Genomic DNA, 25,722 nt, shown 5'->3' on the forward strand with positions numbered 1-25,722 from the left:
TATGTGTGTATATGTGTGTGTGTCTATGTATGTGTATGTGTGTGTATATGTGTCTGTGTGTATGTGTGTGTATATGTGTCTGTGTGTGTGTCTGTGTGTGTATGTCTGTGTATATGTGTCTGTGTCTGTGTGTGTGTCTGTGTGTGTATATGTGTCTGTGTGTCTGTGTGTGTATATGTGTATGTGTGTGTGTGTGTGTATGTGTGTACATGCATTAGGAGGAATGACTTGTAAACGTCTGATAAGTGATTTGTATCCGAAATAAAGACCCACACCCAAGTATAAAGAAACGAGCATTTCAGTTTCTTTTTTAAATAGGCAAGAAATATGAACAGTCAAAGAAGACATACAGATGGCAAATAAACGCTCATAAAAATGATCCATCATCATTAGCCAGTGAGGAAAGGAAATGAAATCTACGATGACATGTTACAACAGGACAGCAGGATGACTAAATTAAAAACCCGCTAGAGCCAAGGGCTAGCAAGGATGTGGAACAACTGGGCTCTACACTGTCCTCTGGGAACCTGGTCCAGAGCAAAAGTTTGAAGGCTGCTATTAATTAGTTCAAAACACATTCCTCATATCCCAGCAATTTCATTCCTAAGTCCTCCCTGAGAGATATGGGGTAATGTCTCTAAATCCACAATCACAAAAAGCAAGTTATCAGCTTTCTAGCACCATAGCAAAGTACCTTATGGAGAAACTTGGAGAGAGGGAGAAAGGTTCCCTTTGGCCCAGCATTAGAGGCTCTGTCTGTGATATGGCAGAGCACGGTTTTAGATCTCTGCTGAGATGCTGAATGGCACGGGCCAGGAGACCAGAGCAAACTGAACACCTCCTTGGCAGGTGTGGCTGCCCAGCGCCCCCTGAATCCCCACAGTTCTCCACGTAAGATTCACAGCACCTCCCAACAGCAGCACCCTAGAGACCTTCACGCCCTTAACACACACGGGCAATCACTCTCTGAAGTACCTACCACACCAGCGAAAGCCCATCAGCAGTCACTTCCTAAGACTGCAGTGTGACTTAGCAATGGCAAGGTTTGCTGATGAATGTGATAACATGACAAGAACCACAAAGGGGAAAGCACAAAGGGAAGGTAGCCAGGCTCATCTGGAAGATGGACTTGAAGAGGGCCACTCACAGGTCCCTCTGGAAAAAGCAAAGGGACACATTAAGTAGTGCTTAGGAGCTCAGCTGGGAGAAGGACCGAGAACAAAGCGGCACAAACGTCTGATCAAACAGAAATCACCCTACCCTAGACTGCGCCACAGTGTACATGGGCACGCTTGTCAGAACTCAGAACTGAACACCCAACATGGGCAAAGACTAACATCCAGAAGATCTCTGTATATGTGACGAGAAAACTTGAACTTTCTGCCAACGATAACAAAGCCAACAGGCAATGGGAGGTGGTTACAATGGAGAACTAGATTAACCTTGGTAGATGTATGCTCTGGAGAAAGAGAACTAAGAGGATGAGAAGTGTGTTCCCACTAAGAACCAGGAGGTGCTGGGCTGAAAGTCCAGTTCCAATAGCAGTTCTAGTCGCTTGGATTCAAATTAACAAAACTTAATCTCGATTTTAACCAACTTCAAGGGTCACTTTCTAAGGAGGACCTTTATAAACATCCAAAGTAGTGCATAGTATTTATTATTGCCCAAAAAGATTTTGGAGCAAATACTTTTTTATTTTGGGAATGATGACATTTTAAAAATTAATAAAAATAAAAATGAAAGCACATGCTATCTGTTAAAGGGTAATAAAATAACTGTAGTCAATTGGCTAGTTCTACACTAGTAGATTTCTTTAAATAGTAATGAAATCATTGCTTTAAAAAATCCATCATTATTAAAATAAAAAAAAAATTGCCTCAACCTCCACCGAAATTAGATTTGTAAGTTGCTGGTCATCCCCATAATTAAATCTACGTCACAAATCTGCAAGAAAAATGGCCACTGTGACTAATGCATTACTGCTCCCCAGTCCCACCAGGCCGAGGGAGCGCTGTGGTAAGATGGACTAGGGAGTCATTCCACACAATTTTATTAAAGAACAAGATCACTTTTATTTTCATTGGTTAATTCAAGTAAGAGTTTGTTTTAAAACGAATTCAAATCCAGCTGTGAGCGAGCCCTCCTTCCCAAGCGACACGGCATGTCTTTGGTTCTAGCACGTCTGGTTCTTAGAAACACTTGGCTAGGGTTGGAAAAGCACTGTACAGAGAAGAGTCTGAGACACAGGGACGCACTTCACTGCTGGAACCCCTGATTCTGGACTTTTCTTTGTCCCAAAGAGTTCTAGCCTGTTTCTTGATGAAGTGATTGAGAAACCCAAGAGCAGTGTTCATACTCAGTGGACACAAGGAGAGACTCAGAGAAAAGCAGACTCACACACAGGCAATTCTCTCTGTAACGGTGTTAATTCTGTCTTTGGGAGAAGGAGGGCAGGCAGGAGACAGCCTGTGTAGGCTGCAGAGTTTACCTAGGAAGTTACAGCAGCTTCTGTCCAAGTGATTTAATATCTGCTACCTCTAGTCATAACAAGATAGTTTTTTTATTTATAGTGTTGCTATGGAGTTTGGGCTTGAGATAAATTCAAATTTTAAAAGTAGGTCTGATTTAACAAAGAGAATGCTGACACGGCAAGACCCACAATGGAGGCTGGACGCCGGGAACCTGCACGGGGGAGGCCCTGCCTTTCTGCTGCTTCACGCTTTTACTGTGACTTTCCCCCTACATACTTATGTATGTTCTTTGTTTTTGCTTCGGTATCTGGAAATAAGCTGTGCACTTATGAGGACACTCAAGTTTTCTGTCTGTGTGAAGGAAGCTCTTGGGAAGCTGCAGCCTTCTTTCCCGGGACATCTGCAGAGCTCTGGCGCTCGGAAGTCAAATTATCTTGGGCCATCTGTAGCGCCCTTAAGAACCCTTTATTGTTCCTCCTTGTGTGTGAGCTACTTTCTTTGGGACAATGAATGAGGTAGGTCCTTTGGAATGTACAGAAACCTAGCCCTCCCCCACCTCCAACACCAAAAGATGACATCAGATAGCCTCTGAGGCCCACAGCAGAGACGAGGCCTGTTTGCTTTAACTCATCCACCTAATGTGTTTCTTTATGATTGTCTGTGTTCTTGTCTTAAAAAAGCTTTCGGAAACTACTTCCATATGGAACTATGGGATCTGTGGGGCCCTAAGTCTGTCTTCCTGGTTCTCAATCACTCATAGTTGACTTTAGAATCAACTTGTGTTTTCTTTGGGTGAGCTCTGTGTTTTGTGTCACGTTAAATGAACCAATGGTAATGCTTTGTCATGGTTTGTGTAAGCTAGGGTCCACCCTGTGTGTTGAGGGAGGCTCACTCCCTGTCTGTAACTCAGAAAGTAGTGTAGGCAGGCTGGCTAGCCAGCAAGCCCCAGCGAGCCTCCAGTATCTGTATCCTAGGGCTGGAATTACCGGCACAGAACACAGCATCTGGCTCTCCTGAGCCTCAGCTTGTGTGGCTGGCACTGTGTTGACTAAGGTAATCAGCACAACGTGTCAAACTAGGTGACTGCCAGCAATCCAGCCTTCCGGACAGTCATTAGTCCCAACAGGTGATTTGCCCCATGCTGTAAAGGGGAACATCTGGGAGGCAAGTCCTGATCATGTGACATCCAAGCTACAAAGATGCCTCTGAAATGGTACTGTACAGAGTAGCACCAGCCACCTGCAAACGAAGACGCTTGTTTGTTTAGAGTTAAAGTTTAAATGAAAATCAAGTAAGTCGTGAACTTTGAGGGGTAAACCAAGATTCCAAGTAAACTAAATACATGCTAGACTTAGGGGAAGGAAGGAAGGAAGGAAGGAAGGAAGGAAGGAAGGAAGGAAGGAAGGAAGGAAGGAGAAAAGAAATCAAATGTCTGGCTTCCTGCACTCAGGAGACTCAGGCAAGAGCATCATGAGCTTGTAAGAACTTGTACAGAGAGGAGGTTGAGCAGGAGAAGAGGGGAGGGAGGGAAGGAGAGGGAGAGACCGAGTGTTGGAGGAGAAGGAAAGAGAAAGGTGAAGGGAGGAAAACTAGCCCCCTTCGTTAACATGAGGTTCTTCACTATTTCTGCTGTTGGCCTCCTCTGGGCTCTACAGGCACTACGTACACATGCAGTGCACTCATGCACATGCAGGCAAACGCTCATACACATAAAACCACATAAATCGTTTTAAAAATCTAACTCTAAAAGCAAACACACCTCCTTCTGATGAGAATGTAACATGGGAGATACTGCTCTTAAAATGTGCGGGTTTTGCACGGGATGCGGGGGCATCTGCATTGTGGAGGATATAGGAGCACAGGCATTTAGACATCATCTTAGTTCCACACGGAGTCACCAAATTCTAGTCACACCTCATCAAGAAGGAAATCTCCAGTCCCTTCCTACATTCCACAACAGCAATAAACTAAACAACTGAACCCAGCAGAGGAGGGAGGGGCATTAACTTCCTAACTTAGAGAAACCCTCTCTGGCACAAGGAATTTATGTACATTGAATTCATCTATCATTAGTTATTACCAATAGGCCTCTACTAAAAAAAGTTTTATGTAACAATTATTTTTTAAAATCACAGTGCTTGAATTAGACCTGGGACATTATTAAAGTAGCTGTAAACGTGTACCGTATTTATTTGTTATACCCAGATGCCTGAAACAAATCAACAAGAATACCCTTAGGTCTTTCTCTAAAATTTCTTCTAATAAAAACCTTTCAAAGGTTTCAGGTAATCGGAATTAACCCGAAATACTAATGTATATCAGATTCTAATATATATAGAATGTTTGTATAGATTGTTACAATACATGTGCACTGATAGAGTACATAAGAGAATATATACAGATTCTAACATATGGATTCTCTGGCTATAAGTGATCGTTTCTTTTGTGTTAAAACATATGCACATGCTCACATACACACACAAGGAGGGGTAGTCACATAACATATGCACGCGCACAAACACACACACACACACACACACACACACACACACACACACACACACACAAAGACAAGAATGACAACTCACAACCAGGAAATAGCCATTGATTCAGTTGATCTTAGAGCTTATAGAACTTGGCAGAAATAATTTCTTCATTTGGTGGATTTCATTAGTCACACATAAAAACGTCTAATATCAGAGATTGGACCGACACCTAGATGTAAACTTTAGCTCATTTTCTTTAAGTTGTCCTTAACTACTGTCAGCATGGTTCTATAGGAGATGATACACTTTGTCCACATTATATAGAGGGAAGGTATCTGGTTCAGTTAATATTCGGTCAAGAGAGAATTCAAACCCATCCTGCTTCCAATCGGGTGGTACTAACTATAAGCACAAAATTCCTTCATAAAGAAAATCCTTAAGATGATTTATAATTCAGAAGTTCCCCTCTGTAGAGGGAGTTTTCATAATACCAACTCAAAGACCAATGTCACACATCATTCTACTAAAATGAGTTCTTTCTTCAGACCCATGCATACTTCTGTGTATTCCTCATAGGCAGAAAGTATAATCTGTCACCTTCAGTGACAGAAATTGTGGCAAACTGCTACATTCGCTGTTGAGGTGTGATTGTGTGGTTAATTTCTAGAAGATATTAGTGGAAGGATGGTGTTGGAATTTCAGGAGTACCACCATGGGGGCGAAGGGGAGGGGGCAGCCCACAAGCCAACCTCGGGGAAGGAAACCACATGCTATGGATGGGAGAGCAGAAAGATGAGTCCTATCCCCCAGGAGACCAAGTCATCATGTCATATGGATGAGACCTGAACGCATTTTTAACAACCAAAATTTGTTGTAATTATGTTAAAGAAGGAAGGAAAAAATAGAATTATCTGTTCTTACACTGGGGTAAAACATGCACAGACTCAGATCCCTACTAGGAATCTTCAACTTTGGCAAAGAAAAAGGAGAGAAAAGGAAGGAAGGGAATGTAAAATAGAAAGACACTTGTGTTACCTTATATCCTTCTATACAGTGGCACCCGTCCTGAAGGCCAGCGTGGAGAGATGCGCTCGCCAGACCTCTACACTGAGTACAGCTGCCCGTGCCACACAATGTATCCAGAAGCACGACCTTGTATCTACAGTAACATCTTCTCTTTAGCGTCTTAACTTTGACATGGCTTTTTTTTAATGTGTCCCATCTACAGCCATGTGGCCAGACTTCCATAAACAATTTTGATCCATGAGATGCACTAAGGTTTAACGAGGAAAAGGAAAAAGTGAAGAAAGGAAGGAGAGAAACCAAGTAAGAAGACACCACTGAGAAGGGAGGGAGCTGCAGAGGCTCTTGGTAGAAACTCTCCCTCTGGACCTGAGCATGCCTCTGAGCTCGGAATAAAGCAGCGAGTGGCTCCACTGGACAACATAAGGCTCAAACTTATGGAGTGACCGCTCTCTCCAGTGAACGGACAGTGGGTTTTGCGTCAGCCACAATCACCTTATTGCATTTCCTCGGGCATCATGGGAATTTCATAAGTAAGCAACTTAGGAAGCCAGGTTCATAGTGGAGGTATAGGATTTCAAACCACTCCAATACTGGCTTCCAGTAAATTCATATTTTCACACATATTTTCTGTTAAACAATTGTAACAATATGGAGAATAATACCCGAAGAAATAAAAGTGACTTGGTAAGATATTATTAATTCTAAACTAAGCAGTATTAAAATTCAATATGTGAATGCTCTCTCTCCCCCTCCCCCACCTCTGTGTGTGTATGTGTGTGTGTGTGTGTGTGTGTGTGTGTGTGTGTGTGTGTGTGTGTGAGAGAGAGAGAGAGAGAGAGAGAGAGAGAAACAGGGCTCATTATGTAGCTGAAGATAGCCTTAAACTTGTAACAATCCTACCGCCTCAGCCTTCCAAGTGCTAGGCTTACAGACTTAGCTACCCTACCTGGCCAAAAGGTTATTTTTAAATAGACTTTATTACTTTGCTTCTAAGCCCAATAAAATACGGCACCAAAAACAGACAAACAACAGCAAAACCCAAAAACATCTGTATGAATGAGACACACTTCAGCACTGTATGGGACAGAATCAACAGCAATGTGAAAGGCAGCAGGCTTCCAAAGCCATGTGGCATTTTGTGGAACTGACGTTAGGTTAACAATGTGTTTGAAGGCTTGAACACTCATTTACTGCATACAATATGTGACACAGAATAAGCACACATAGTGGGCATTTTAGCAGACCCAGAAGCCAGTTTATATCCCACTGGTTTTTATTCCTAGTCATTTGCAAGTCAAGGCACTAAAGGTCTATAAGTAAGTTCCGCACCTAAAACAGATATTCTAATTCATTTTCATGAATTTAGCAAATTTGACGGTAAAGCGGTATTATTAAATAATAACAAGCTATTTCTCCACTCTTTCATAACAAGTCTATGTTGTCATAACTTATTTTAGAAGTGATAATCTAATGTTGAAACAACAGCCTTGTAATTACAGTGGCTCGGCTTATAAAGGTGGAACTGCTTGTGACTCATTTTATGTAACTTTATATTTCAATCTCTTTTAAAAACTAGATTTCCTTGCAACTTACACATGACTTAAATCCTCATTCAGTGTTGTTGTTGTTGTTGTGGCTATTGCTCCATAAATATTTCTCAGATAGCTCCAGATGACAGGGGAGGTAGAAAATAATGATGGGCCATAAATTAGCATTCCCTTCCTGACCAGCTGGGTCATGTCTCCTTTTCAAAATCCTCGATCCCATGACACAAAATAATAATCATCCAAAGGAGCTCATTAAGTGATCAATATATTGACATATTCACATAACCCCTATAAGGAGACCCACAGCATTTTCGTTGATTCCCTGAATTGATTAACAGACAATTAAACCTGAGCCTCCAAAATACACTGTATGGGAAGATTCACTTATTTTGGCTTACTAATTTTCCTTGGGGTATGTGTCAGGGTACATGCAAAGATCCCAAAACTTTTATATTTAAATAAGAGTAAAAAAAAAAAAAAGTTCGGCTCTTCCTAAATCATTTGTGTAAAGTGATATCTTAAGAAAAATTAAGGGAGGGGTGAGTGGGAGGGGGAGAAGCCTCATAGAAGCAGGGGGAGGGAGGAGGGGAGAGGGGGGACTGGGAAAGGGGGTAACATTTAAAATGTAAATACATAAAATATCCAATAAAAAATGGAAAAAAAAGAAAAATTAAAACCATGAGTACTCACCAAAAAACTTCCAAATGCTGAATTAAATATTGCAGCTGCCTGTGGGGAAAATAAACAGGAGAAAAGCTCAGTGAAAGTATGCAGAGCAGGGCAAGCAGAGGCTCCCACTCCCCCTCTCCTGCTGCTGGACCGCAGTCACTGCTTTCGAAGCTCGGTAGTGCCCTGTAGTTTACTAAGATAGATGGCTGCAGCTTAGAAATTCATCAATAATCGCTTTCAGAAGCAGGCAGCAAAAGGCTGGACAGGAGATGCTTCAAAACTGTATGACGGTCCAAAGGAACCATCTCCAATAGTAAATCAAAGCCTGCTATTGATTTCACTATGAAAACAGGAGGTTGGTTTATACATAAGTGCATATTAATAAGACGGTAAGACAAACTCTAATTACTTTCTACCAAAGAACTGTCACCACTAGGTGACAGCTATTGTCCCACACTTTAGTACCAAGGACAGGGCCGTTGAGACCAGGAGAACGTGTCATGCTAATCATTCTGCGTTAGAAACAAGCGAGAAAACATGCATTTGGTATCCCAAGTAAAAGAAGAAACCACTGGCTCGGCTTACCAGAGCATCCTTGAGTCCCTGGAGAAGCCACACAGCCGTCAACTAACTCAGCCCTGTGTTCTACAAAGCTACATACATAGTCCTGATGGCTTTTCATATTACTCAAAAGTGGGGAACCCGTACAACATCTGATGAAAGAAAATGAGAGAGGGAGGGAGGAAGGAAGGAGGGAGGGAGGAAGAGAGGGAGGGAGGGAGGAAAGGAGGGAGGAGAGAAAGAAAGCTAAAACTAGACAAAAGACAAAAAAAGGTTGAGAAAAACCTGCCCAAATGCCCGGCCAGTCCAGAGCAGTGTTGCTAATCGTTATGGACACTCGGCCGCCATGGAGAAAGAGGGCGTTGGTTTGGGAAGTTTGACTGAAGTCCAGAGCTCCACTAAGCTGTAGCTGAGAGCACCTTCGGCTCCAGATGAGGACGAGGACGCAATGAGAGTGAATGTGTAATGAGGCCGCTGGCTCCAGAGAGCTTGGCTCTCTTCTGCCACTTCATAATTAATTCAAAGCTTTGATAATTTCATTAGATTTCTCCTTTGCTGGTCCTATCAATAAAAGATGGCACTGGACCCCAGCTCCTCTGTGGCAGGAACACAGACAACAAGCACAGACCGGGGAAACCTTTGCTCCCTAACAGGGACAGTGGCATATGGTGTCCTGTGTTGTACTGGGAGAGATGGGGTAGAAGAAAGATTCAACTACATAAAATATCACAGACGGCAAACATCGACCATAGCAATATATTTTAGCATCGTCCTAGAGTCTCACTATGGACAATTCCAGGAAAATTCCAGACAGAGAAAAATAAAGGGACACTTGTGAGCTGTGCTCAGCTCAGCAGGGACCGCCAGCCTCCTTCCTGTGCTTCCAACAGTCCCGATGCAGACACCATGTTCTGTGCTCAAGACAGACTCAGCCTTTTCAAAGAAAGAAACCAGCACCTCCAGAGCACCTCCTCCCAAGTCATTTTCAGACCCGTTTACTGGATGGCGAGTCTGCCTCGCACTTACAGAAACATGGAGTCACTAGAAATCAAACGTCGTATGGAAGGAAACCCAAGGAGCAGTCTCTCCGGTCTGCCCTTGTGGCCCAACCATTAGTACTGCTTCATGTGGCTCAGCCGAGACGATCGAGGTACCAAAATGGGATGTCTTAGTTACCTCCTGGCTGCTTTCAGATTCTGAACATGGATCTGAAATGATTGGTTTAGAGTTCTGAGTGCTTCAGGGAGCAGGGTAAGCCAGACACTGAAGCCACTGGGCCCACTGTACAGCAGTACTACAGGAGGGAATTATGATTTTGGGAGTTTCGGAGACTGCCGTCTATGCAGCTTACCATTTATGACGTAAGTGTTCTGATGTGGGGTGGGGTATCCAGTCCCTTCACAGTCTACAAAGCGTTCCCTAAACAGAGCTCCCCCTGTTCCTTCCCTACCCCATTACACTACTCCCAATTTCTCCAAATTACTCATATCACAATATTTCTTACACTTTCGCTCTCTGACCAAAAACGATTAATTCTCCCATCAAGGGGATGGGTAGGACTTAGGCAACTCAGTTATCCTAACAAATCAGTTCAGGAACCACCCTGCCGAGTTTTCAGTGAGCCAGCACCCCATACACATTGGCATATATGCGCTACACTCATAGGTGACCTGAACAAACCCATGCCAGCCGCTACGACACTGAGCTTCTGTCATTCATGACACCTGTCACACTCTATTCACCTCTGCTCACTGCAGGCAAAGGTCTCCTAAGGAAGGAGTGTGCGGAAGTTCACCCTCAGCGTGAACTGAATGTGTTCACAGAATTACAGAAACAAATCAGATGTCTTGAAATTCCAAAACCCACCTCTTCCAAGCTTGTCCTACTATGACTGACAGAGTCCAAGGACTGACAGACCCAGAAGACTGGATCTGATACCATAACCAGGAAAAGACCAGTTTGTCTTTTATTTATTTATTTATTTATTTATTTATTTATTTATTTATTTATTTATTTATTTACTACCACACTGTTGTTCTCTATTCTGACAGACCGGGGTGGCAGTGGATAGTAAGTCACTTCTTGCTCTCTTTCCTCTCCTTGTGCCAAACCGTAATGATTGGTTTCCGAATAAAGTTAGGACTTTAGCTCCTGCTTTGTGCATTGCAGATGGCTCTTGCTGGCTGCCTTTGAAGCTAGAAAGCTCAAGAGGAACAGTAGCAGGCAAGCATTTAGCTTGTAATGCACCCCCCCCCCCCAATCCACTACTGGGCTTACATGCTTTTTAAAAATCTTTAAAGAAAAAACAAGATCTATGAACTGAGACCCAGACATGAGCTGCCACAGGCACCCTGCTCTGAACCTGAGACGGTACAGCACCTCACTGGTTACTGTTGCAGCTGGAAGGGAGTCTGCTCTGAACCTGAGACCGGGTTTCCAGCACCTCACTGGTTACTGTTGCAGTCAGAAACTTTGCTCTTCTGAGGTTCCCTTACTTAAGCTTGGTCTCCAGCTGATGAGGCCATTCCTGGCAGGGAGTTAGATCACTGGGGATATAATACTACAACTGGGACCTCAAACCTTTCCTGTTCTCCTTTTTCTGTTTCAGGTAAAGAAGCCTCCTGTGTTCCAGTGTGTGTGTGTGTGTGTGTGTGTGTGTGTGTGTGTGTGTGTGTGTAGCATCTTGTGCTCTGTGTGTGTGTGTGTGTGTACTGCTTTCAGTGTATCTAATAAGGTGATACTTTATCACATAGTAATATTTTATCACATATTATATAACATGCCTTTATTAAATTACTTGGTAAAGTTCAACTTTCTTCATAACCTATCTGTAATCATTTAAAATAAATCTCCTAAAAACCTGGAAACAATTGGGATGGAGAGCTTTGAAGCCACAGACACAATCCTTCCCATTACTGAATGGAATGCTGTCAAGTTCTACTTTATGGAAAGCCTGAAGCTCACAAATCCCAGGAGTGCAGAGCTCTGCCCAGCTTTCACGCTCTGGACTTACATAAACATGTCTAATCCCTTTAACATATGAACAGTGCTGGGCACCAAGTCTTCTCATGATACTATATCAAAGTCTGTCTTGGTGGTAGTCCCTTCTGCCCTTCCCTTATATGTCCACTAAAGAAAACAATGAAAATCCACCACTTACATAAAACAAGAATGATTTATCGCAAGTAATTTGTAAAGCTCCTGGCTTTCAATGCTGAATACCTTGACTCTGGATTACGGCACAAGGAAATGTTTCTAAGATGTTAAAAGGATGCTTGTGGCTGTGCTAAATTCCTAAAATGCTCTAAGGTAAAGAAACTATGTGTACACACAGGTCAGAGACCAAACTCAATCTCAGCACCTGCGAAAAGATGCCAAACCTGGGCCAAGGCATCCTTCCTCTGCAGTTTGGATGAAGACTGGAAACCACAGAGAAGAATGACGGATGAAAAGTCCCAGAAGCACTACTTGGCTTTCCTCTTCCTTCTGCAGAGAAGGCTCATTTGTCCTCCCCCCTCTCAAGTTGGGGGCAGGGCAAGTTGACCGAGGGACCATGCTCCATGCTTGGCTGCAAAGGACTGTAAGAGCTTTTAGAAACATAACCCTGTGTACTTTACCTGAGTGGCCAGAGCAGAGAAAGAATAATGCAGAGACATGGACTTGCTTTCTGTCTGGAAGATGGGAATGAAGATGGGGAACTGCTTGGACCAGACCACCACCCAGCAAGGGCAGGGGAAAGGAAAGGATGGGAGGTTGAACCAGGTATACTTTAGTTCTTGGTGCTGTGAGGTTATCTCAAAGCCACGTGAGCTGAACTGATGCCTCAGAACTTTCACGTTTGTTCTGGACTCACTTTGAGCTACCACACTCCAGGAGGCACTGTGGCAAAAGCAGTCTGGACAGACGGATTAAAGACTGGGTTAAAGTGTAACCCGAAGTGCAAAGAACCATGGGTTGTTTAATGACAATGAGTAAATCCAGACAGCTAACTAAGCATGAGGCCATGAGAGGTGATGGAACAGCTATCGAGGGAGGAAGTACCTCAGGTTTACAATTCTTACATTCAATGAAGGGCTGAAGCAGATCACTAAACAATTAGCAAAACCAAAATGAAATAGATCCTGGACACACCAGAGCCGGGCCACACCAGCATGGGTAAGCCTAGGAGCTGACTGATGCTGCAGCCATGTCCATGGTAGTGAAGCTGGGCTCTGGCTGCCAAGGGTGGGTGGGATCTGAGGGACAAAGCAGAGTGGAATAACAAAATCCTGCACCTATGAGAGTGACCAGTAACACAAGGCCTGCCCAGCCTCTGACGCCCTATGACCTCATGCTACCAGGAGATGAACAAGCGGGATTTGAGACACTCTGGGATTAGATGTGGTAATTCCAGAGCAGAACAGATACATGTCCGTAGTCCTTGGACAAAGCTGCTCCTCACTGTGATAAAAAGACATCAGGAATGACAGCTATAGTTTGTAACAGAGGAAGGGGGTATGTGTGGCTGGCACCTAGGCCTGCTGAGCTCAGCAAACTTTTGTAGCTATTGCATCCTGAGGCAAGAAAGAGCAGTGTGTGCCCAGCATCAGCCCACCTGTACACACTTCCCACTGTGAGCACTGCCTGATCTAACAGTCTCTCAGGGGCCAGCGTTTGTTCCTCAATGGTGGAAGGAAGGAAGGAAGGAAGGAGAGAAGGAAGGAGGGATGGAAGGAAGGAAGGAAGGAAAAAAATCAGGTTTTTTTTTTCTTCAAAATGAGTAAAAAGAAGAAGATGAAGACCACAGAAAGGTTAAGCACACCACAAAAGGTCTGAGGGAATTGCAAAATGCTCTGGATGGTATTTTCTCAGTGATGCCAAACATTACCACAGATATGGGTACCTGTCACTCACTACCTAGGACTTCTGGATCCCAAAGCCCTTCCCTCTCCAAAAATGCCTCTGGAAGCTTGACTGCACTTGTTCCAACACCTCCGCCTGGCAGGTGCTGGGCTTCAGGGAAGATCGAGACACCTCTCCTGGGGTGGGAAACACAGCCTGAGATGTGGGAAGCTGAGGCTGGTATTTCCTGACCCCTGGGCACCCAGTCACTGCTGGGGACCACAGAACAGTCATGAATGAAGTATCGGGGGTCCATAGGCCCGAACGAGGCCAGGACCATTGGGGGCCTAGGACTGAGGATGGGAGCTCAGCTTGGCTCTTGATGAACACAGAAGTCTGGGAGCACACATGGGCCTTCTACAGGACACTTAAACTATGGATCTGTATGCAAAGGCCTTCGTCACCGTCCCCACAGTGATTCTCCATAGAAAAGACAGTCCTGGCTCCAAACTGGTTACTGGTTGTGTGTTGTGGAAAATGGATGTATATCAACTTCTCTGAGTGGACCTGAGATTAAAAATCTTTTGTGGGGAGGAATGTCCAGCAAGGGGAGTGTTTATTGGCTAAACACTCGGCACCTAGGTACCTCACTGGCACAGAGAACTCGGTTCTGGGCCTGTGTGACAACAGCTCACGTTTCCTTATGTGGTGACTATGGCAAGTATTCAAGGCCAAGAACCTGGCAAGGAGCAGGGAGCTGCCTACCATCTCAGGTGTGTACCCCAAGTTTCCAGGGAATCAGACCAGCTCTACCTTACCAAGTTTCCAGGCAAGGTTCACTGTCTCTGTTATGTCTCTGTGTTTGTGTCTGTGTCTATCTGTCTCTCTCTGTCTGTCTCTGTCTCTGTCTCTCTCTCTCTCACTAAACAAAACAAACAAAATGTCATACTTTTAGAATTCGTTCAATAGAACACTGCTGATAACGTATGAGTTTTAGACACAAGGAGTCCGAAAACTCTCTGGTGATTTATCTGACCAGCCAGTCTCAAGAAAAGCAATTAGAATGTTAAAATTTACTCTTAAACAAGATGGTGGAATATTGTCTACCCATCTTTTTTTTTTTTTTTTTTTAAGATTTGTTCATTTTATTATATATATAAGTACACTGTAGCTGTCTTCAGATACACCAGAAGAGGGCATTGGATCTCTTTATAGATGGTTGTGAGCCACCATGTGGTTGCTGGGAATTGAACTCAGGACCTCTGGAAGAGCAGTCGGATGCTCTTAACCGCTGAGCCATCTCTCCAGCCCCCTTGTCTACCCATCTTGATATCCTACACCAATGGCCCAGGAGCCAAGACCAAGTAACCTCTTTAACCCTTCCAAAAAGATCTTCTGCTCAGTGCCACTGTTCTCTCTTGGGTGGTAGGGATGGGACAGAGAGTGAGACAATTGAAAATTACCTTTATGCCCTTAGGGAGGAAACAGCTGTTAAACAAATAGTGCACACAACGAAGAAAAGGTTAGGCTGGCCTCAAAGAATTCACCAGTTTAAAGAAAGACTCAGTTTGGAACACTTCAATTTTTAGTCCAAAACCACTGCTGGAATTAACACAATTACCATTCTTAGAAACGTTGATACATATCCTACTTGAGAGTAAATGTTTGTTATCTACTTGTTGTCCAGGAGTAAACGGTAATTCTTTCTAACTTCTCCAGGCCCACTTGAGATCTAGGTGGGACAGATCTGTTTTACACAGCCTTTATCTGCTGCTCTTCTTTGCATCCAATCCTCTCAAGTGAGGCATGGGGAAAGACGCAAGCCCCAGCTTCTGGGCACTGCACTGAATCAGGTGTCCACTTCTCTTAAGAGAATTAAGTGCTTTTGTGCTGGCGTGTTTTAACGAGCCCAGAGTCAGCCGACAGTGACGAATGGCTACAACACCAGAGAGAGCACGCAAGCAGGACAATGTGTGCAATGCACGGGCTTACAGCCTATTTTTCAGTGACTACTCTGAATGACTTCGCTGTTTCTTAAGGGGCCTATTAATCTCAAATTTAGTTATTGCACAACGTTTATTTGAACATATATTCTGTGGATGATGACAGTTAATAAAGGAAATCTTTCACAAGCTGTATTTTTACATATTGTTCCGACTCCAGCTCCTAGTCCTGGGATGGTATTGACGGAGGAGTCCACATTGTTTGCAGCAGGCTTATTTTCTAAGTCATATACATTCAGATTCTTTTCTGAGCACATGGGGACCCTTAAATAACCGTTAAAATGCATAAAAAAAAAAAAAGTCCTAACACAAAACGGTAAAAGTAAAAGGACATTTAACTCTTCAACAAAAAACTGTTTAATGTGCAAACTGACCCTTCTAAGACAAACCAGATGCCTTTTAACACTTTTAGAGCTCTGGCGTCTGATATGCAACAGACCTTGCATACCAATCTCCTCTCACGATGAGCTCAGAGCCAGAGACAGAGGGCAAAATCAATTTTCTTGAGGTGCAAAAAGAATCAAATAACAGCTACAGTGCTTTGCTCCTTGGCATGCTTTTTCCAGAAAATACCAAACCCAGTGTAGATTCTGCAGTTGTTTCCAGCCAGCTTAAAAGGATCCTCTTTACATTCTCCTCAGAACATTTACCAACACAAATAGATCCACCAATTCAGCCTGCGGTTCTGGTTCTGGGAGAAGCAGTTACTTTAAGTGAAACTGGTACACAACAATAAGATAAAATGTCACTGCAGCCCAGAGGACGGCTTGTAAATGCCCTTAATATCGAGATGCATGTGACTTCCTCCTGAAATCTCAGCCTCAATGAAAGCAGAATATTCTAATGGGCAGGATCCTTAGAGCCACTGGCAAGCCCTTTACTGGGAAGCAATCAAACTCCAGAGCGGAGAGAGGTCTTCCCAAGGTCATGGGTACAGCAGAGAGTCAGAAGGACAGTCCAATCCAGCCGTCCTGCTGCCCTCTCTGCCACACTGGCCACTTTAAACAGACATCCACAGACAGTGGCTTTTACACTTGAATTATAAACTAGTAAATAATGCGCATAGGCCAATATATTAAAGCGTTTATGCTTATGTGGGAGAATGGGCTCATAAACATGTTCTCCTCCATGCTGCTTCTTGGTTTTTAAGGTTTTTGTATTGTCAATGTATTTAATAAGTGGGAAAACATGAAAGAAATGTTAGCTATTAAGCATAATTCGAGTCTTAGAGGCTCACTCATCCACCTCTGAGCTAACATAGCACAACAGTGTATATCCATCAGGAGATGCTCTGTCAGCGTCAGGTTAAAAGCTGAATGGACTGAAGACAGTGCCCACAGGGGAACATCCTACCTGGCATCCTCACTCCATCATCACTACTGAGAGGGATGAACTGTGGGTACGAGACAGCATACCAAGTCTTCCACTCAAAGCACAGAAAACTTGCTTTGCTTATAGCACAACAAGCACATGTAAGTATCTAGAATGTGGCCGCACAGAAATCAGCTAGATTGTGAGGTAGTACTTGACATTTTTTGATATGCCAATTTCCTGAGACTCCTTCAAGTTTGATTTTTCTTCATCTTATCCAATCTCCACAAAAAGAGATAAACCAAATACCCCTCTACTTATTCATTAGTACAAAACAAATTTGTTAAGCTTATTTTGTATTTTTGAATACAGAAAGTCAATAGCCCATAGAGTCACAGTTATGGACGACAGCCTAAAACAAAGTCAAAGACTTTAAAGGGTTAAGAAAACCTGGCCATTAAGGACCCCACTTTCCTTACTGGGGGCTGTCTCAATATCTCCTGGTGGCATACAACGAGCATTTCTCTGATCAATTAATGGACGCTCTGTTCAATGCCAACCATGGACAAAGCTCTCAGCACACCAGGAGAAAATCTGGCCCACAAACTCCCCTGGCACTTTGTGTAGAAGGGCATCCACAAAACGGAAGTGACAGCCTCTGTCAAAGCAATCTAGTGTTTCTTACAAGTTTCAGACTCCAGCTACTCAACTCCGGGATTTCTGCTCCTTTCCATCCATTAGGGCAGGGGATCTCAGAGCTGCGTAAGAGGGCAACGGATCAATCCCTCGGCAATAGCTCTCATCACCTTTTCATTAGCAATAAAATAGCTTCCCTACCATCTTCAGGGAGAATACATAGCAGCGTAGAGTCGCAGGGCTGCCAGGGACCTCCGCAGGCCATCCAATCGAGGCCCTTTTCCTCAAAATGGACACCACTGAAGTCACTAGTAAGTCTGCCCACCCTTTATAATCTTCAGAGTCAGCAGCTGGATCAGTTCTTCTGGAGCTTCAGATTCAGAATATATGTTAGAAATGACATTTTCCATGCTAAGATCTTCTCTTGCCTGACATATGTATTGGAGATATTTTCCCATGGGTGGTGCCCCTCATTATCACAGCATTCCAAGTCCTGAGAGGTAAGTGGTAAAGTGGCCCTCAAGAGGAAAGAACACCAGTATGTAACATTTTTTAAGTGTAGTGTGTGTGTGTGTGTGTGTGTGTGTGTGTGTGTGTAAAACGTGTGTACATACCCCATGATGCAATAGGAAACTCAGAAGATGAGCTGTGCACCTCTGGTCTCCTCTTCCATTCCCGTGGGCCCTGGGGATGGGACTCAGGTCAAGAGGCTTGGCAGCTCTCGTCCTTTACCTGCTGACCCACCTCACCAGCCCCTAACGTGACATTTAAAGAAGAAAACTCATTCAGAAAGCAAAAGACTCTGGAAAGTCATTTTAACACTAGCCTGACATTAAAGCCATGTGAGGCACCGTATGAAAAGCATAAAATGATAATTCCCATGGATTTGGATAAGCACAAGGGTCCTTATACAATCCGAATTATTAGAACCTAGCATATGCAGAATTAATTCATTGTACAATGGGGTTTTACTTTAGAAATACACAACTAGATTATGATTTGAAAAATCAATCAGGGCAGTCAATCAAGGCAAAACCTTATCAATTTTTTTTTAAATGTGGTCATTTCAAAACTATTTGTCAAAATTCAAGATCAATGTGGTGGCACTTTCCTATAGTCCTAGCACTCAGAAGTCTGAGGCAGGAGGATCAAAAGTTCAAGAGCAGCTTGGGACACAGAATGAGACACCCATATTTACAGTTAAAAACTCAGGAAGCTAGAGGCTGGTGGGTGAGGTGGCTTAGTGTGTAAGTATAGTGTGTAAGTATATAGTATACTATATACTTAGTATACTAGTATACTAAGTGTGTAAGTATACTATAGTATACTTAGTATGTAAGTATAAGGACCAGCGGTCAAGCCTCAGTCCCTATATGAGAGCCTGGTGAAGGGGACAGCCTTTCTGTTACCCCAGTACTTGACTGGAAGGCAGAGAAGAACTACCAGGGTAAGCTGACTAGCTAGACCAGATAAACTGACACTCTCTGGGCTCAGTGAGAACCCCTGCTCAGCAAATAAAATGAAAATCGATCAGGAAAGACACCCAACTTCAGCCTCTAACCTCATACATATGTGAATGTGTGACCATATGTGTGCCTGCCCATGAACAAATATGCATGCGGACACACACATTAGAAAACTAGAATACATACAAATTTTCTCTGTCTGGTGAGTGTATCATTATGAGCGGTGAACAGCGGAACACAACTCACAGGAAGAAGGCTGAATGTTCCAAAACCAGCCCTGCGACGGGATGCATCCTCACTACTGTTTCTTTCATTCTGACCCTTCGCCTCTCTGAAACCAACAACAGAAGACCGGGAATAAAAGTTCCGAGCAATGGACCCAGCTATGCCACAAAAATGAACTTAGCTTTGCATAATTTGCAAAGAGATATGAAACCTAATTTGGGTTTGCATTTTAAATGCCTCTGATAATCATGAATGAAATTTAAACTGCCTTCAAAAACTCAGTAAAAACACTGACCAATCCCCTGCTATACAGAATCCTCTGTTCTGATGACCAGCCATGGCGAAAGTACAGTAACTTTCACATTTTCTGCTATAAAAGACAAGCTGTAATTGTGTGCCTTTGTGTGTCTAACTTCAGATTCTATAGCTTTATACATGTATTTACAGACTGGGAAGGGTGAAACTAACAGGAGGTCATGAATTAACCCCTGCAGCCCGCAGAAAAGGGAAGTGCAGTCTTCATACTGCAGAGCAAAAAATCTGCATACAAAAAAAATAATATACACCAACAAGGAATAATTTTACATTGAAATGAATAAAAATACTATTTATAAGTAATATAAAAACAGGGGAAAGGTACAGAACCTGGATATAAACCAACAGGAGAATTTTAATTCCCAACTAGTGATGTGTTTAGGATGATGGCTCGGTCAAGAGAATGTTTGCAGTGCAGGAGGCAGAGGGACCTGCGTCTCAGATCCACGGAATCAGGTGTAGTGGTCCAAGTGTGGGATCCCAGAGCTGGGGACGAGGAAGAGAAAGAGGAAGGGAGACACATCCCCCAGAGGCTACTGTCTGGCCAGCCTAGCCTCAACTCCTAATTCAAGACCTTGTCGCAAAACACAAGGTAGACAGCCATTATGAGAAACCACACCCAAGGCTGACCTCTGGCATCTATACACGTGCACACATACGCACTCAGACCTACATAAGTATTCCCACGGATACAAACATGTACACACAGAGACACGTGAGCACACATGTACATATGCTCTGACACAAAAAAAAATGCCACATCTTTCCATATTAACCTACAGAGTCATTGTAATTTCAAAATATCTACAGGGTTTTTAGAACAAATTGACTCGATGAGTAAGATTTATTTTTAGAAAGGCTTGCCGGTACTGGTGGCGCAGGCCGGTAGGATTTGCTGAAGGAGGCAGAGGCAGGAGGATCTGGAGTTCAAGGCCAGCCTGGGATACACATGGGGCTGGGGATTTAGCTCAGTGGTAGAGCGCTTACCTAGGAAGCGCAAGGCCCTGGGTTCGGTCCCCAGCTCCAAAAAAAAGAACCAAAAAAAAAAGAAAGGCTTTATTTACGAATACGAATGAAGTCAGTGTCCCGATTCCAACACTCACTGAGAAGCCACACTGAGTTAAGAGTCAGACACTGGCTTGAAGACAGATGGACTGCTGACTGAGGTGCACAGCACAGCAACTCTAGAAATCGACCTTCCTGGATGTGAGTTGGCTTTTGACAGAGTGCTAGGGCATCTCCATGGGGAAAGGACAAACTTCGCAAACGAGAACTGCTCAGCCAGTCACATGCTAGCCAGACCAAAAGCCAAGGGAAGTTAACCACCGGGCTCACCTTACAAAGCATAAGAAACCTGAACAGAACCATTTGATCCAGCCACTCCTGACTTCAGCCTCCCATCTCGCTGTAAGACCACAGGACTACATATGAGCACTATATGTCCGCTTTATGGTGGATCTGAAGTAGGGTCCTCACACTTGCATGCAAGCACTTTACCCTCTGAGCCGTCACTCCAGCACCCTAGAATAACTTGCCAGGAGAAAGCAAGAGACCCAGTCCTTCCTGAGTCTACGTCTTTATGATTGTGCTGACAACGTGAGGAGGAGAAAAAGGCATGGCATTAAACCACCTGCCATTGTCGCAGGGCAAGGACACCGGCTCTACTTCCCCAAACAACATTGGACTCATTTTTTAAAGATTTATTTATTATATATAGGTACACTGTAGCTGTCTTCAGACCCACCAGAAGAGGGCATCAGATCCCATTACAGACGGTTGTAAGCCGCCATGTGGTTGGTTGCTGGGAAGTGAACTCGGGACCTCTGGAAAAGCTCTTAACCACTGAGTCATCTCTCCAGCCCAACGTAAGACTCTTTATACATGTCAATAATTAGCAAATGGTTATGACTTGGATTTTGCTAAATGATTAATAAAAATTAAGGTCACTATTAAAAAATTTTTTTCAAATAAAGACTAGTTGAGTATACTTTTCAGTACCTATCAAATACTGACTGATTCTGCTAAGCTAGTTGAATGAAACTTCTCCTTTATACTGTAGCACTGACAATGTGGATCTTCTCCAGTTTGTACAGAGGGCAGAGGGGTTTCTTTTGATGTCCTGTAAAGATCACGGATGAGCTTACTGGGACTTGGTATGTGGAGGCTGGGTGACATGGATGGGAGGTCTCCCCTCTTCTGAAGAGAAAGGGATGAGGAATGGATGGAGCAAGGCAGATGGGAAGTGGGGAGGAAAAGCTGGGAGGAGGGTAAGGAGGGGAAATTAATTGATTAAAAGAAGGTACAGCACGCTCTTGCGCCTGGTGAGCTGGTGATAAACTGGACCCTGGACCATTAGCCCTAGGAAAGCAGTTGGGCCCGGCTGGAAGGCCCAGTGACTGCTGACCTTCAACCCTTTGTTAGTCACTGGAGGGCACAGAACAGAACAAACCTGAATTTGGAATTCCACTGCAAACCAAGCAAACAAACAAACAAACAAACAAACAAACCCCCACAGCTGAGTTTAAAGCCCAGCTTCAAGGTCCATTCAGATCTGGGAATAGCAGGAGGATCCTGATGGATGAAGTAGAGACGGCAGCGCAGGGTGGAAAGGGGCTTGCTTGAGAGGATGTCATGGCTGACAGCGGCTGGACTGGAATTACAAGGAAGAGCTTCCAGACCCTCGTCCTTCCCCGGGACATTAATCTTTATCTCACGCTAATATACTATGTAGATGGGATATATATGAATATCAAAAATACATGGAAGGAAATCACAGACACGCTAAGAAGTAAAACACTAGTCAGCAAATGGCAAAGCACTAAATCGACTTCAAATTTTGATTAAGGGTATCCTTCCGTTGGTGACTCGGTGCGTTAGCTCAGTGCAGTGGCCGCCGCACAACTAATGGACTGCCAGAGATGATTTAATAAAGAGGCCCAGCTGAGCAGCGGGGTGTAAGTAACTCTGACAACCCGAAGCCAGCTCCTGGTCAAACATTCTATGTCTGTAAGTACTTCCTCAAAAAAAAAAAAAAAAAGGCCTGAGAAGATCACTTACTGAGGGCTTCACTGTAACCACAGCGGCCCCAATGATCCATGTAAGCTCACCGTGCCTAGAACTGCAGATGTGACTTTTAAAAAAGCCGAAAGGCCTTGTCCCCAGGCTCCACTTGTAGCAACTACAGTTAGTGCCGTGGTGCACTTAGAGGGACGCAACAGAGCTATGCCTTGAGTGTCACCTTCTAGATGACAGAAATGGGACTGGGGTGAATAAAACTATTTATTGAATAAATATTTCTACAAAATGTTTAAAAAGAACTATGTGTGTGACTGAAGAGAGTTCGGGGGAAGGAAATACTGCCCCTTTCTAGTCCTGATAGGCCAACAGCAATATCTTCAGTCTTAAAAATGTCACATACTCCACTTGACTCAAAGATGCCACTGCTAAAAACTTATCTAAGGGGGTTGGGGATTTAGCTCAGTGGTAGAGCGCTTGCCTAGGAAGCTCAAGGCCCTGGGTTCGGTCCCCAGCTCCGAAAAAAAGAACCAAAAAAAAAAAAAAAAAACCTTATCTAAGAAGGGGTTGGAAACTTAGCTCAAGCAAAAATAAGGCCCTGGGGTTTGGTCCTCTCTCAACTATAAAAGGAGAAAGGAAATTATCTAAGAAAATATGCTGCCAGCAAAAGACTTAGCTAAAAAGGTCATAATATTACTTTAAATAACAAACCCACAAGTTTATAAGAAGCTAAGGACACACAGATTACACCTAATAATATGGTTATTTACCAGTAAGCAAAGAAATGACTTGGATATATTTTCTAGATTATCATTAGGAGCATATAATGCGTTTATGTTAAAAAAAAAGAACCAAACAGGAACATAAAACCCATCCCTACTGATGTTGTAGAATACGGCATTTAATTAGTTTGTTGAAATGCAGTGCGCTATATGAGAGTGAATGAAGGCCAAGAACCCTTCTCTTGATATTCAAGCCAAAAGAACACCTAGGTATGACATCGTGTGAAAATATAAACTAAATCCAAAATTTAAAAAACAAAGAATCAATTCAATAGAAATAGCAACAATCAGATATTATTAGAAAAGAACTCTGTCCGTCATTATCAAAGTGACTGTTTCTAGGGGGATAAGTCACGAATGAAGACGTGAACATGTCTGACAGCAGGCCTGGAAGGAGAAAGGCAAAGGTTTAAATGCTAAAGGCCCAGACGTAAATGGTCCTGATCACCTTTAAAACGAAGCGTATCACAATCTTTGAAGAGGCATCTCTTTGACCTATTCCTTATAAAAGATGGGAAGTCTGCTCCAGATGTGAGACTCCAGTTCTTAATCTGTTGTTAGGACGCTCAGTTTCCTACAAAATGAAGACATGGCTTCCCGTCTGCACCTGTCCATCAAACAGCTACACACGGAGAAAGAAAAGCACTGCTGTGTCTGCTGGAGCCGCTGTTAAACTGTCTGTAAGGGAGGGACGGAAGTGGGTACATCTGTGATCCCACGACTTGGGAGACTGCAGCAGGAGCAGCAAGGTCAGCTGAGTAGAGGTGAAACCCTGCCCAAATCCCTACCAATTAACTAACTAACTAAAATAAAATTTGCTTTTATATAGCTTAGCAAAGTATTAAGTAGTCTGTGGCCAATTAACACATTCTTGAACCTCTTTCCCTCTCTGTACTTTTTCTCCATCTCTTCCCTTCTCTCCCCATAACCTCTGCCCCAGAAATCTGTGTCAGATTCACGAGCAAAGTCACTGAGAACAAGCTTACTATCTTTCTATGTATAAACACACACAAAAATAAATAACTTGAAAGCAAAATACTACTTTTTCTTTGAAAATTGTGTTTGAACTATCTTAAAAAGTCACTATGATTTAAAAGTTACCACTGGGAAAACTTATGAACAAAACAAGGTTTATGGGCATAATCAAATTCTGGTAGCCTTTTGAAAAAACATTTTTGATCCAATATCAAATAATTAACTTGAATTCCTCATTCTCTCCTGAGAGATCGTGCTGTGTGACATTTTTAAAGTTTTTTTATTACATGTTGTGTGTGCCTGTTCATGTATATGTGCATGTGAGTGAAGGTGCCTACAGGCCACAGGAGGGCACTACATCCCCTGCACCTGGAGTTACGGTCATGAGCTACCCCATGGACTCTGGCAACCAGTCAGCACCAGTGCTGCTATGCTCTCAAGGACTGAGCCATCTTCCCGGCCACTTAGCTCCAGCACTCTGTACTGTAGCAGACAAAGGAAAAACGGTGATGCCGCTGACATAGCGTCTTTTTATAAACCAAATACCCCTTGGCCAGGAAGTTGCAAGGACTGAAAAGTCAGGTGGCATTTACCGCTTCCCACCCACTCTCTCTCTGTCTGCAAGGCCCACCCATTCACTCTCCAGAGTTCGCAGACATCTATGTGACGTCTCTATCAGACACCGAGTGAGCCAACTTGCACAGACAGTGTTCCAGAGACTATGAACGAGGTTACTAAAATGGCTGTCCATGTCTAACCAGTTAGCTGGCGTTCAGGATCACAAGCTAGTCAGAGATTTTCCTGAGATGTTATTTAGCCTGCTTCCCCTTCCTCTCCTGTTTCTCCATCCTCTCCCCAATCTTACAGTTGAAAAAGGTTTACATCTTTTAGAGAAAAAAAAAATTGTGGATGTCTTTTATAAATGAATTCCCTTAACTACTCCTTACATCTACTTTCTAATCCCCAACTCACTTAATTAAATTCAGTGTGAATTTAAATTGCAATTAACATCTTTTGAGGGATTACATGCTCTAATCGCAATTATACAGTGAATATGTGAAACACATACATTTTGTTACATTATCTGAAATGCAAATTGGGAGCCCAAAAAAGGATGTTTAATAAAAATGTATAGTACTGAAGACTTTATTACGGAAGCTAAGGGACTAGAGCTGACATTGGAAGGAATAAAGCACAGAGAGAGGTACAAAGACAAACGGCCTCGCCCCAAAGACCTGGACCTGGCCCTGCTGGGCTTCCATTTAACCTGGCTTCATCGCAGCTTAAAAACTCACTGCCAAGGGGTTTCGTACCAAACGGAATGGTATCTTTCTCCCTGTTTCAGCAGCTCAGTCTTAACGACACAATTCCATGAGGGCCAAGGATGCTTTTCCAGTATAGTGTCTCACGCCT

The 25,722-nt window shown here is 43.4% G+C and overlaps 1 protein-coding gene across 5 annotated transcripts in view; it reads right to left on the minus strand.

The window, feature by feature from the left end:
* The window catches only part of Slc10a7 (solute carrier family 10, member 7), a 224,314-nt gene that overhangs the window by 147,426 nt on the left and 51,166 nt on the right, over positions 1-25,722 (minus strand). For 4 of the 5 annotated variants that reach the window (NM_001010948.2, XM_039097586.2, XM_063277890.1 and 1 more), the window contains one exon: positions 8,221-8,259. The exons of the other annotated variant lie outside the window; for it this stretch is intronic. In NM_001010948.2, coding sequence (NP_001010948.1) covers positions 8,221-8,259 — 39 coding nt within the window. The remainder of the gene's footprint in view (positions 1-8,220; positions 8,260-25,722) is intronic. 5 annotated transcript variants of the gene reach the window in all.

This window comes from Rattus norvegicus, chromosome 19 (genome assembly GCF_036323735.1).
Source record: "Rattus norvegicus strain BN/NHsdMcwi chromosome 19, GRCr8, whole genome shotgun sequence".
In the NCBI taxonomy this organism is placed as follows: domain Eukaryota; kingdom Metazoa; phylum Chordata; class Mammalia; order Rodentia; family Muridae; genus Rattus; species Rattus norvegicus.